Source organism: Bactrocera dorsalis, chromosome 3 (genome assembly GCF_023373825.1).
Source record: "Bactrocera dorsalis isolate Fly_Bdor chromosome 3, ASM2337382v1, whole genome shotgun sequence".
Lineage (NCBI taxonomy): Eukaryota > Metazoa > Arthropoda > Insecta > Diptera > Tephritidae > Bactrocera > Bactrocera dorsalis.
Window position 1 is genome coordinate 10539520 of NC_064305.1, and position 15193 is coordinate 10554712.

Consider the following 15193-nt stretch of genomic DNA (forward strand, 5'->3'; position numbering starts at 1 on the left):
CAAATGACCGTTGCAGATTTTTTCAATTTATTTCCATTAAACTGCATATTTACAATTTACAATTGTTGTTAGCCAATGTCGGAGACAACAACTTTACGTAAGAGCATGTGTGTGTGTAGATTTGCATTGTGTAAGCGCACGTTACATATACACATGTGTGTGTATGTGGGAGTCTATTTATTTTGCCATTGTGGCACGACAATATTCAACTGGTTTAGTTGCTGCGATAGATAAGGCCGACGTCATTGACTTCATGTGAACAATCGAGCTAACTACTCTGCATACAAATGGGCGCACTGACACACGCACATATACAGTTTTTGTTTGTATGTAAGTATACTGAAATGCAACGCACAAAGTGCGCCGGAAAAATAGTTTGTAAGCAAGCTAGTACACGCTTACGCATATTGATTGAGGTATATGCTGGTTTATATAAAAATACAAAACTCGTATGTGTGTGTATCTATGTGGGTATATGCAACTTCCAAACAAAGTAAGTCCTAAGAGTTGTGCAAACAAACGGAGTACTGAATTTATTTATGCGGGCAGATAAAGCGTACAAGCACACCAATAAGCTTATACAATGTGTAATCTAGCTAGGCACACGCACACACACATGTATATGTGTATACATATATTGTTATACCTATACATATATATGTATGTATATGTACATATACGCTTGCATGCAAAACTTTGTCATTTTTACGAGAACTTTTCCCATATGTAGTGCTTTAACTGCTTCCAAATGCAATTTGTTGTCATTGTAATAGCCCTACGAGTGCCTAACTATTGTTATGTAAATACCCTTCAGGCGGATATTAAAAAGATACAACAGTAAGCGTTTAGTAGTAATACGGTTGAGTGGATTTTTCACAAAAATTTAGCAAATTATTGCATGTGGAGAACGTTATTTTGTCAGTGGTTACGTATACGCCATGTAAGCCCACTAGTGGACATTTTGTAAGGATTATTGCAGCTGAAATGCAATTTTGGTTTGAATTTTAGTTCTTTTTAACTGCAAATGAAAATGAATTTTGATAAAAATTAAATAAAAATTTTTTTAATAAAAATAGCATAAATAAAAGTTTTATTAAATTATATAAAAAATTGAACAAAAAAAATTAAACAAAAAAATATATTAAAAATTTTTAATAACAATATTATAAATAAATATTTATGTAGTAAAAATAGTATTGTATATATATATATAAAGAAAAAATTACTAATAATCTTTTCAATAACAATTTTAAAGAAATTAAATATATAAAAAAAATATTTTTCTATAAAATGTAATTTTCTAAACTTATAATAAAAACAATATTTAAGAAAAAAGTATTTTTTTGGATCACTGGTTTTTTCCTTTCCAAAAGGACGATTTTATATAAAATAATTATAAAAGTTTTTCTTTATTTTTGGTAAAATAATACATTTATAGAAAATAAAGTAAAGTAAATTTTTGGAATTTAACATTTTTTTTCACTAAAAATGTTTTAAAAAAATTTAATATTTAAAAAAAATCATAAAATAAAATATTAATACTATTTTTTATAAAATAAAATTTTTTTTATCAATTAAATTTTTTACTGAACTTATTTTTGGCAAAATAAAATACATATTATATATTACTTTTTGGGGTATTATCATTTTTTGTTACAAAAATTTTTTTAAAAAAATTCGAATACAAAAAAAATTCAAAAAAAAAAATATTTTTTATATAAAAAAAAATAAAAAAAAAAATTTTTATATAAAAAAATAAAAAAAAAATATATTTTTTTTAATAATTTAATATTATACTGAATTTATTTGTGGCATATATATGTATTTTGTATATTTTTTGTTCAAAAGAACTTGAAAAATTGTTGTCTCATGATTAAAACGATTAGTTTTTGAAGTCGCTTTATCATAGTGCCTAATTTATAATTTTTATACATTAACAACAAGACAAAATTTTATTATGTTAACATTGTTTTCCTTTTGTTATTAGCCCATACATTTCAGAAAATTTTCTCTGTTGCTTTTGTTTAACTTTATTCTTTCAATATTTCATCCAACGCACTCACTCAACGGCATAAGCGAAGGCAATTAATTGCAGCACCATAATTTATAAGCAGTTAAATAAAATAAATAGTTGTGGTAGATTGTATTGGTTAACTTACCCTTGCAACATTGCCGTATAAGCAGACCAAATTGAATAATTTATCTGTGTTCGATGTGTCGTGATCCAAGCCATAAACCATCATGACAGCACCCTGGAGAGAAGGTATAATGTCCTAAAGTTAAAATCCATAAATGTATATAAACTACAAACGGCCAACGGGTTTATTTGAAAAAATCTGTTTATATATATGTATATAGTATTTATATAACAAATAAGGCTGATATAGATAGGAAAAAGTTGAAAGCCTAGATATATGTTGTAAGAGATACAGCGTTGTGATTTGAGCAGATAAAAATATATAGCAATATATAAAGTAATATATGTAGTATATAAAAATATGTATATGTGTATATATGTATATATATATTTATGAAAAAATATGTAGTACATAGTGAAAATATGTATAATATATAAGGAATGTTTATATGTGTAGTAAGGTATTGTATACGCGAAAGCATAAATATAACGCAAGCATTTTATTTCAAAAACTCACATACACATACATACACACATAAAATATTGCGCACGTGATTTATGTATATATGTACATATATGTATGCGTTTGCCATACAAATATGCATGCTTACTTTAACGTTATGCTGTCACAGCGCTCATACGCGAGCTGGCATGAGTACACCACTGCGTATACGCAACTGACAAATTCATCAGCACTTTTCTTTGTAAAGTCACATGTTTATTAAATAAAGTATATATGTATAAATGTAGATGCAAATACAACTGTTTATGCACACATATATGCTATATATGCATATTTAATATTACAATAAAAACAACCACATAGTGCAGTTATTATGCTGCAGTCGATCGAACTCACCTGGCCTTGTGCCTGTGTAGCGAATGTGACCGGTGCATTGCGTCCCGGCACCACAGCTGGCTCCTTCATCAGTCCGGTCGGATGTATGGTGGCGCCCTTCCAATTTTCCGGTGTGGTGGGATGGAATTCCGCAGCGCCAAATGGTGGGAAGGCAGCGCCTGGCCCCAACAGTGGTGGCTCTTTAAATTGACAAAAATTGGTTGGTGTGGATATGAGGCCAACTATTTGCAAATGTGTTTTTGTTGTGTTTTTTTTTGTTGTTATTTATGCGAGTTTTTTCATTTGGTTTATTTAAATTTTAATGCGATTTTTATTTGGCATAATTTTATGTTAAATTTAAATGCAAGCAAAAGGCGTTTCCATTTACAGTTAAAAACATATAATTTGTTTACAAATATTTGTTAATTTATTATTAATTTAATTAAGCGTGCAATAATCGTTTTCCAACAATAGAAAAAAAACATTTACGTTAAACATTCGGTTCATGCAAATTCAATTGTTAATCAAATAAAATTGTTGTTGTTTTACAATATTCATTATGATTTGATGTTGTTGTTGTTTTTGTTTTTTCGTTTGCCATTTGTATGTGTGTTATTTGATGATTAGGTGTTTTTTGTTTTTTTTTTTGTATTTTTGTTGTTGTTGTTTTTGTTTAGCGCGTTTGATGCAGGACGCAAATTAACACATTTTCAACAGTTCCAAACAAGAAAACGAGACAATGAAAAATAAGGAAGAAAAGAAAGAGAAAAATAAACAAAAATGCAACATTTAATGATTTATTATTAATTAATTAGAGTTTGTTAATATATAATTATGTAATATATATACTTGTATATACGAATGTGTTTGTACATTATCATGTAATTACGTACTTATGTAATTTATTGCTGGCACATGCTATTTAATGCTGTACAAATGTACATAGATATGTATGTATACTTATGTATGTGTGAGTAAGCAACGTGAAAGCTACACTTTTTGAGGTAAGGTGGGCTATAACGGGTTGTTTGGTTGATAAGTGTTCAGCAGCGAGCAATGAAATGTTTATAAACTTAAATAATAACTTGTAAATATTATAATTATATAAAAAAACTAAAAATAAATTACAATTAATTAAAAAAAAAAATTAACAAAAAAATTAAAAAAAAAAATAAAAAAAAATAAAAAATTATCAATAATTAAAAAAAATACAAATAATTAAAAAAAAATTGAAATAATTAAAAAAAATTGCAATGAATTAAAAAAAATTGAAATAATTAAAAAATTGCAACTAATTAAAAAAAATTAAATAACTTAAAAATTGCAAAGTTGGAAAAAATTTTAAATAAATAAATATAACCTACAAAAAATAAAAAATTAATTAAATAATTAAATCAAAAATTAGAAATAATTGAAAAAAAAAATTTGAAAAATTTAGAAGAAAATGAAAATATTTTACAGGAGAATTTAAATATTAAAATAAAATTTAAAAAATTAAACATAAGATTTTAAGTAATTAAAAAAATTAAATTTAATTTAAATATTAAATTAAAATTTAAAAAATTAAACACAAGATTTTAAGTAATTAAAAAAAATACGAATAAGAAAAAAAATAATCACAAATATGTAATTTAAAAAATAAACATTAAAAAAATATAAAAAAATTTAATAAATTTAAAAGAATTAAATTATTAAAAATAATATTTAAATATTAATTAATATTGATCCACTGTTTTTCAAAAAAAAAAAAATTATAAAAAAATTGTCCAGTGATAATAATGAAATTGTGCTGCAATATTACAAATATTCTGAAATTTTTTTCAAGTTAATTATAGCGCTCGAAATCACATTTAAAAACAACTTACTTCAAAGATATGAACATAAAAGGCAAAATCAGCCTAGATGTAGGCACCAAAATATGCATCAATGTAGTTCTTGTACAAAAATTGAATAATTATCATAAACAAAAGCTGGCTTTCCTATTTGCAGTTATTTCACTATAGCGTATAGACTAGAGATGAACATACAAATCAAAATCAGCCTGCATGTATGCATCAAAATACGTTAAAGGCATTGATTAACAGGTAATGTAGATAAAAAAATGTTCCAGTTGATATCAAGATGACTTTGAAATGGCATATAACTTCAAAAGAATAGCGCAAAAATAAGTAATAAAATTTAAAGACTCAATAAAAAAAAACTATGTACAAATCAAAATCAGCCTATGTGTATGCAACAAATAGCATTAAAGGCATAGGTTAGAAATAATGTGAAACAAAATTTTTCCAATACGCTATATACGCTTCGAAATTGTATTCAAGATGCTTTGGTTAGCACTCTAACCTTCACTACAAAATCAGCCGTGAAGTATGCAACAAAAACTGTTTAAGTGCATAACTTGAACAGCAGCTTAAGTTCAAGCTTATATTTATTCTAATTCATCTTCATGTACTTATATTGCAAATGCTTTGAGCAGCCAAGCAGCTTTATAGCTGCCGTATGCTCCAAACATTTAAAAGATTTGCCTGCCAATTTTGTAAATATGTATATGAAAAAAAAATCGGGCAAGCCACTATACAAAGTCTTAAAATACATAAAGAAACTAAGCCAATTGCCAGCGGCTTTTTGCTAAGATTGCCACACACACAAGCACGCCCCCTTTCATTGCACGCTGCTTTCAAAGCAAAGCAACACTGACAAGTCAAAAGCTTACTTTTCATTCGTTGATTAATATTTTACAAGCGACGTAACGGTTTTCGGCTTCCTTTTTTTGTGTTTTTTGTTTGGCTAATGCGGCTTTGCGCTTTTTATTGCGACTTAGCTGCCTGCAAAATCGCTTACATACATATATATGTAGGTGTACATGTATATGTGTGTGCCTTGAAGTTGAGCCGTGTCCTCGCTGCGCTTGTCAAGCCGCAAGTCTTGTCTTCGTCTGCTTTTTACCGCAACTGCGTTAAAGTTTAATTAATTTTTGGCTTTCCTACTAACTACATTGACTTTGGCAAAGCAAAGTATTGAAGTTTGCAACACGAGCAAGCGGTGGGGGGTAACGGAAATGCACGCGCCATATTGAAATTCGCATAAAGCATATACACGTGTCTCTGTGTGTGTGTGTGTAGTAAGTGGCGGCTTGTGCTTGTAAGTGATAACGGTTTATATGAGTTTCGTCGTGCAGCGAAGTCGCAAAAGCAATTAAAGCAAAGTTTTCTTTATATTCTCCAGACAAACATGCACTTAGTCATAATTTTAAATGCAGCAAGGCAGGTAATTACACACGCACACATATAAAGAAAGTTGTTTACAACACACATATATGGAGGAAATGTGGCCACAGTTGGCCACAACAAGCTGGCAAGCGAAATTGCATAAACAAATGTTGTAAGGCAACACACATATACACTCTTATGATAGGCACACACACTGACATACATATATGTATGTTAAAAGGGCCAAATACATGCAAAACTCGCACACACACTTATATATCTTGCATAAATACACATACATACGCATATATCGGCCACATACATACACGCTTACTCGCGTATACACTCAAAGTCATGCACACACACACACTAATTTGCGGTATTTTTAAGTAAATTCACATGTAGTTGTGGTGTGGTAAGCTGCAAATACATCAAACTCAACTTTGCCAGCACATGGAGACAGCGGTGCACAAACTTTTGATTGCCAATAAGCGTTCATGTGTTTTACTGCAACTTTTTTTTTTTACAAAACAAGAAAAAACGTTAACATCGATTGTAACGTAGCTATAATACCCTACACAATAAAAAAAAATCAAAAAATCATACAATAACTTGTTTTTCACCGTTCAGTTTGTATGACAGCTATATGCTATAGTGGTCCGATTTTAATAATTTGTTCAGAGAATGTAGCAATGACTTAGAAAATAACCCACAACAAATTTCTTGAAGATAACTCATCAAATACAAAAGTTTTCCATATAAGAAGTTGATTTTCAACGTTCAGTTTATATGGCAGCTATATGCTATAGTAATCCGATTTGAACAATTTTTGCAGAGATTGCACCGTTGGCTTAGAAAATAATCCAAACCAAATTTCATGTAGATATCTCATCAAATTAAAAAGTTTTCCATACAAGAACTAGATATTTAACGTTCAGTTTGTATGACAGCTATATGTTATAGTAGTTCGATCTGAACAATATCTGCGGAGATTACACCATTGGCTTAGAAAATAATCCGAACCAAATTTCGCGTAGATATCTCGTCAAATAAAAAAGATTTCCTTATAAGAGCTTAATTTTTAACGTTCAGTTTGTATGACAGCTATATGTTATAGTAGTTCGATCTTAACAATATCTGCGGAGTTTTCACCATTGCATTAGAAAGTAACCCACACCAAATTTCTTTAAGATATCTCGTCAAATAAAAAAGTTTTCCATACAAGCACTTGATTCCGATCGCTTAATTTGTATGACCACTATATGCTATAGTGGTTCGATATCAGCGGTTCCGATAAATTATCAGCCAATTGGAGAGAAAAGGATATGTGCAAAATTTCAGAACGATATAATGATTTATATATGAATTTTATAGTACAAGTATATCCAACGCTTCCTGCTAGAAGGCACAAATTTCGTGGCAAACTTAATCTACCCCGTGTCGGGTATAAAAATTACTCTTATTTTTATTTTGTTTTTGTCTTTTCACACTTAGCCGGCATCTGCGTGTTTTTAACCCCGCAACTAACAGCAGCTCAATACAATTTGGCTACGCTGACAGCTTTTCGCTTTTACGGCAGCGATGTATTGGTGCTTTGTGGGTTCTTAAGCTTTCAATGTGGCAAAAAGTTTTGAGTTGCAGGTGTCGCAGGTGTGCGCAAATATAGCTTTGCTGTTTTGTTTGCCAGCAAATATTATTTGTGTACAATTTAAAATTGTAAAAGTCTACTGGCGGCAATAGGTTAGTGCTTACTGTATGAAGGCGGTGTGAAAAATACTCTGAGCTGCTGTAACTGCGCTTTGCCGAGTGTCGTTTACTGACGACGAGTGTGAATATTATTTAAAAGAATTTTTGGAATACATTTTTGAAGAACGGGTTTACAGTAAAAAGCCAAAATTCAAAATTGGAAGCATACTTTTAGGCTGGTGTACCACTTTTGAGTAGATTAGAGCTATTATGGCATTTATATCCCATGCAGGTAGGTTTCTCTTACATTTCGCTTACATATAGAGCAGTGTTGCCAATCGGGTGGTAATTTAACAAATTTTTTTTTTTATTAATTTAAGATAAAAAATTGAAGCAGTTCATATTTTTATTTTGCGTAAAAAACAATCTAACAAATTTTGAAAAAAATATGTATATTAACTATACTCCAAAAACAAAAAAAAAACTGAAGCATACTTTCTGGCGAATGTAATTGTGACATAGTTGATAAGTTTTTTGTTTTTGCAGAAAAAAGAAAGTTTTCGCCAGTCTAGCCACTTGTGCAAAAATAATATAGATTTATTATAGTCCGAAAACTAAAAATCTAAGCATACTTTCAGGCTGATGATGTAAAAAGATTATTTTTTTCACTTGCATAAAAAGCAGTTTTATGTCACTCTAACATTTTTTGCAAATAGATACTAATTATAGTCCACAAACTAAAAATCTAAGCATACTTTCAGGCGGATTAAATGATTTCTCTTTATTGCATAAAAACCAGTGTCGTCGCCAATCTAACAATATGTGCAAAAAAAATATTAACTATAGTCAGCAAACAAAAATCTAAGCATATTTTCAGGCGTATTAAATTATTTTAAGTAGAAAACATTTTTATTGCATAAAAATCCAGTGTTGTCGCCAATCGTGTTGACAATGTGAAGCTCATTTTGCTAAACATTAAAACTTTGACGTCTAAAATTTAAGCATACTTTTAGGTTGTTGAAATAGAAATATTTTACGGAAAAAATTTTAAAATTTTTTTTGTTTACTCAAATGGAATCAAAATTTTTTTTTCTCGCCAAAGAAATATTTTTTTAAAATAAAAATGGAATTATTTAAATATTTTCGAAAAATAAAGAAAGTTCAGTTTCACACATTTCAACTTTAACTAACTCGATTGCGTAACGCTTACAACTAAAAATTTACAACAAAAAAGAGCAAAAAATAATTTAAAAATTTCCGCTCAACTACATTAATGCGCGACATATGGCACAGTCTAAAGTAATAGCATCAACACACCATGGCGTATGAGTAATGTGCCAAAAAAATTTTGTGTGCGCACTTCCGTCATCTGACAAACGGCAAAGTTTGCCGAGCGCACACCCGACTAACAATGCAGCAACAAAAAAAGTTACAATTCAAAAAATATGAAAATACAAACGCGAAAAGTTTACCGCAACGGTTTCTTGCGCCAAAGGCTTGCACTACACTAACTCACTTAGCGTGTTATCTGCGCTGCGCTGTGCTGGTTTGGCGCGCTGCCGGCGTATTGCCTGACGGGCCAATGCAACAACTTGGACAACAAGCAGCGCGAAGTTTAGAGTGCAAAAAAGATGACAGCCAGAACAGCTGTGCGGCAAGTGGCGCTTCAGGTGCGTGTGGCACTTTGAAAGTGACGCGGTACCGGTTTTGCTTTACGTTTGCGTGACAGCGCGTAACGACGCAATTTTCGTGAGTTAAAATTTGCTTTTGTTTTTTACCTACTTTTAAGCAGAATTAGCGCTAATGCATTGGCGGTTGAAAAGTGTTATGAAGCGCATGAGTGTGCGCTTTAGGGCGCTGGTAAGCTGCTGGCTACACTTTGTATTTTAAAAGGTGTTATAATGGCGAGTGGAGCAATTAAATAGAAGCGTTTTGGATTTGTAAGTACTTGAGAAAAAGGCTTTGTGTTTAGCAAATAAGGATATTAATTTTTGTAACTTTTTTTAGTTTCAAGTGAAAAAAGTGTAAGTGAAGCAGTGAAAAAATATAATAACATACGAGTACAAAAATTATCAAAAAAAAAAAAAAAATTTAAATATAATTTATTTTTATTTTTATATTAAATTGTATTTATTTAAATTTTTTATTGTTATTATTTTTTATTTATTTAACTTTTTTTATGTTTTTTTAATATAACTAATAATAATTTCTTTCACGCTTTCAATAATTATAACATTTTTTCCATTTCATATGCAATAAAATAATTTATATATATGATTTTCGGTTTGTGTCTTGGCTAGATAATGATTTTTTATCAACGCGCCTCAATCTAGGCAAATATCATAACAAAAGTTGAGAAATTCGACGTTACTTTTGCAGTGTATTAAATTTCCTACGAAGCTGTAAGTTTAGCAATTTAAAATTATTTTTTTTACTGAGCTATAAAATTCCTAAGAAAATAATGTGTCTTTAGATAATCGAACTTCAACCATTAATATCTTTTAAACGGTTATGTTTACGAAGAAAACATACCAGACCATTTTGTTGAGCATTGAATTTTCTCTAAAATCTATGAAACGAAATATTTTGTCAAGTGGTTGAAAATGAAACCTGGATTTTTCTATCAGATACCTCGAAAAAAGAGAAAAGAGAGAAAATTAAGAATTCATACTTGGGAGATATTTGTTAGGGGTGTCTTAAAACCTATATTTCAGGGTATAGAGCAAAAAAAATAGATTTTTTGACTCACCTTAGTATATTAAGTATACAAAACGTTTATCAAAAAGTATGTAAACAAAATATATATTGAAATGTCAAGCAGGAAAAAAATAGTTTAGAAAAAAGTATATTCATCTCAATTTCTGAAAAAATTTTTGAATGAATTTTTGTTTAATTTTTTTAATTTAATTACTATATATTTTTCATATGATACGGTTTGTTATAATAAATATTAATGACGCAGTTAAAAGTGTGTGTCTTGGCTAAAGAGGATCACATATTAGTTTCGTAGTGCGCCTAAGGGTAGGCAATGCTTTTAGTTATTACTTTTTATAATGTCTTTCTTCTAAAAATCTAGTGTTGTATTAGAAATCTGACAAAAATTAATTTAATTGATATATACATATATATAATTATATCAAATATTCAATTTAAAAAAATTTGATAAAAAATAATTTTGTTAAAATTTTTTTGTTTAAGAATTTTCCAATACAATTTCTATATATTTATTCATATAATTCGACTTGCAGTAAAACAAAAAATATTAATTACAAAATGAGTGCCTTGGGTAAATAAGACTGTGCATTATATTTTTTGCAATGCGCCTAAGGGTAGGCAATGCTTTTTATTACTTTATTTTCTTGTATTTTTTATAAGAAACAAAAATAGTTTTAGTTTTAAGGCAATAATTTGAAAATAAAATAAAGTTAGAATCGAAACAAATTATTAGATTTTTAATATATATTTTCTTAAAATTTTTTTTAATACACATTTTGTAAACTCAATATATGTATTAGGGTGGGTCATATATGACAAAAATATATGACAATTTGTTCTCTAATATATATGCATTCCCAAAAAAACTTAATATGAAGAAAAAGTTTACAAAAAATATTTATAAAATACAAAACATTTCGTATAAAAAAATAATTTTACATATTTTTGATGCTTTCAGTTATTACTTTTATATTGATAAAAAAAATTATTATTTGATAAAAAAATATTTTTAATAAAATAAAATTTTTTTGATAAATAAAAATAATTTTCGATAATTTTTTATTTTGGTTTTAGCGTTTTCCTTTATAATATCTATATATTTATATTCGATATGCAACAAAAATTATTATTTAAAAAGTTAAAAGCGTGTGTCTCTGCTAAATAAGGTCAGGCATTATATTTTTTTGAATGCGCCTAAGGATAGGCAATGCTTTTTATTATTACTATTTTCTTGTATTTTTTATAAGAATCAAGCATCGTGTTATTTTTTAAAAATAAAATAAAATTATAAACGAAACAGAGAAGTGTAGAGTCCATACATAACGGGTTTTTCACTAATGAGACTACATTAAATAGTTTTCCAAAATAAAATTAATTCTATTGAGAAAATATCAAATATTAATTAAAAAAAATTAAAATAAAATAAAATATTTTTGATGCTTTTAGTTAGTTTTGTTATTACTTTAATAGTGATAAAAAAAAATATTATTTGATAAAAAAAAATTTTTAAATTTTTAAATTTTTTTATCAAATAATATTTTTTTTATTAAAAATATTTTTTTGATTAATAAAAATTATTTGTTAAAAAAAATGTTGTTATTACTTCAATATTGATAAAAAAATATATTATTTGATAAATTTATTTTTTTTTATTAAACAATTTTTTATTAAAAATATTTTTTTGATTAATAAAAATTATTTTTGATTAATAAAAATTATTTTTGATTAAAAAAAAAATTTTTTTGTTAAAAAAAATGTTGGACAGTTTTCTTATACAATTTCTATGCAACATATTTGTTTATAACTGATTTGAATTCTGTTCATGAGCATATTTTTTGCTTAAAAGTGGCGCGTAACATTTTCTAGCTTTACTATTACCTTAAACTATAAGCTTCTCTCGAAGCACTACCATGCTCTACCCATTTTTGCTACTTTTTCTCCCTACCGATTTAACTTTTCTGCCTCTTTTCTCCAAACCCATCTAATCACCATTATCTGCTTTCCTCTTTTCACCCTTCTTTGTCGTGGAAATGCAATTTGTGCATAATCTTTGCTACCGTTATTTGTGTGTTTGACGCTTTTTTCAACAGCCTTTGTTATAGACTTTAATATATTACTAACACGTACACACACACAGTGCCACATACACATATGCATACACCTGCTGCTTTCCGCACACATATTGTGCTTGCAACATTTGGTGGCATATCCTTTGTTGCATCCTGCCATGCTCCACACGCCTGTAGCACGCATCCCGTTGTGCAACGCTTCCGTTTCCTTGCTGGCATAAAGCACAGGCGCACACCAACCAATCCCCGCACTTTTTGTTGGTTGTTGTTGTTTTTATGTTTGTAATGCACGTTACTTTGCAGCGCCAGCACTAATACACATGTTGGCGGGATGTTTTGGCGTTCGCTTATCTAGCTGGCGCGCGGTATTTACACGCTTTTGCATTTGCTTTGCATATTTTACGGCGCAAACAGTGGAATTATGCAGCGTTTTTGTAAAAGAAAAACTAACGCATATACATACGCGCTGGCACGCACATACAAAGGAGAGTGGAACTCCTGCTCGCACAATACATTTCTTGGCAAGAATGTCAACTAAATATTAATGTAAGCGACACACACACACACACAAACACATAATATACTCCACTAATGCGGCGCGACTATCTCATATGTATGTATATGTGCGTGTGTTGCATAAAAACGCCTGTGGCTCGACAATGTCGCTGGCACCTGGTTTTTGTGGTTGCTTCTAATCCCTTTAAAGGTTGCATTTGTAGAAATATGCAAATGTGCGTGCGTGTGTGTGTGTTGCATTTTATTTGTAAGCCGTTCAGCTTCGCTTCCTTTGTCAGACTTTATTATAAATGCATTTATTTATGCCGTTTTTTTGTTTGTTTGCAAAAAGTTCACAGCTCGCATTTTTCAGTTGCATAAACTAGTTAGAGTGTTGCCACCTGTTTGGGTCTTGTTACAATCCGTATGTGTTTGCTCGCTTTGCTAAGGTGTTAGCGCAGCAAAAATTCACATTCTCACATTTGAAAAAGTTTCTGCGCTGCCAGCCAGTTGTTTTTGTTGGTTTTTTCCACCATGTCGCGAATCAAGTGGCGTGTAGTTAAAATAATGGACTACTACTTGCTAGCTGCTTGTGTGACTTTAGTTGATTACAAGCGTACAGCAACCAAAAACAAATTCTTATGAAATATGAATACATAGTACTTTTTGCAGGCGCTTCTTGATTAGTGCACAAATAAACTACAAATTGCGTTGAAGGCAGCCTGGAGTTTTTCAAGCTTACGATATAAAGAAAATTAAATTTGGAGAGAAAGCGGTTCGAAGAAGAAAATGAAATAAAATTGCATCAAAATCATCGAAAAATATATATCAAAGCACAATTTTTTTTAATACAAAAAAATTTTAAATTAATTTATACTTAAAACTTAAAATATTAAAATTAATTTTTTCCGTTTTTTTTCTTCTCACAAATAAAGGGAATTTTTTTTTCCTATAAATATACTATATTTTACAAAAAAATTTTAAAATTGTATAAATTATAGAAAAAAAAATTTTAAATAACATTTTCTGGGAAATTAAAATTTTGTGTTTACATATGAAATATCAGTTTAGTATGACATAATGACGTTTTTCGCCACAAATAGATGTTTGCGCAAAAAAGCATGCTTCACCAGGAAATTTACATTTGCAGAAGGGTTAAACCAAATAATAGTAATATTACTTTTTTATATTTTTATCTTTTTCCTTTCTAAAAATTTCAGTTTTTTTTTCAATTTTAGATTTTTTTTACATTTATAAAAATTTTAGAAAGTTTAGAAACTTTTTTCGAAAATTTTAATTTCAATAATATTTTAACAAAAAAATTTAAATATAATTAAAGCAACAACTGTTACATTTTTATCTTAGTTTCAAGTAAAAAAAAAAGTAAACTAAGATCTAACATTTCGAAAAATCAAGTAGCATACATTTAGGCTAAGATTGAATTGCTTAGCATAAAATAAAGGTCTGCCATTAGAACTTAAATATTGGGTAGTCGAAAAAGTATTTTCGCATTTTGTCAATAGATGTCGTTGCAGTCGTATATCTCCAGTGCTATCAATCACATTGTATCTTACCATATAGTGTTGGAAAGGTAAGCTCTATTTAAACAAAAAAAAGAAACAATAAATTCGGGGAAGTTGAAAAAAAAAATTACAGCTGTTCAAAAATTATATTTCGAAATTTTTGTACAGAAAGGGAAGAAGCCAACAATGAAATTTGTGAAGTTTACGGAGACGATGCTATATCAATTGGCGTAGCACAACAATGGCTTCCGTTCTGGAAATTTCGATGTGAAAATGCACCTCGCTCTGGTCGATCTATCGTTGAAAAAGCCAATGAAATTATGAAAAATATTGACCAGGACCTGGAGCATAAGAAACTTAGAATTCATCATCAAAGGGTTTTGAACTATTTAAAAAAGGCTGACTACAAAAAGAAGCTCGATGTTTGGATAGCACATGAATGGTCCGTCAAAAATTAAATGGAATGAATTAACACCTGTGATTCTTTGCGGAAACGAAATGAAATCGAACCATTTCTGAAG

At 29.1% G+C, this 15193-nt stretch overlaps 1 protein-coding gene across 14 annotated transcripts in view; it reads right to left on the reverse strand.

The window, feature by feature from the left end:
* Positions 1-15193, reverse strand: part of LOC105233822 (heterogeneous nuclear ribonucleoprotein L) — a 289357-nt gene that overhangs the window by 21763 nt on the left and 252401 nt on the right. For 9 of the 14 annotated variants that reach the window (XM_049453016.1, XM_049453012.1, XM_049453014.1 and 6 more), the window contains 2 exons: positions 2997-3217; positions 2160-2273 (listed from right to left, as the gene is read on the reverse strand). In XM_049453016.1, coding sequence (XP_049308973.1) covers positions 2160-2273; positions 2997-3217 — 335 coding nt within the window. The remainder of the gene's footprint in view (positions 1-2159; positions 2274-2996; positions 3218-15193) is intronic. The other 5 variants (XM_049453024.1, XM_049453022.1, XM_049453017.1 and 2 more) reach the window with 2 other exon arrangements.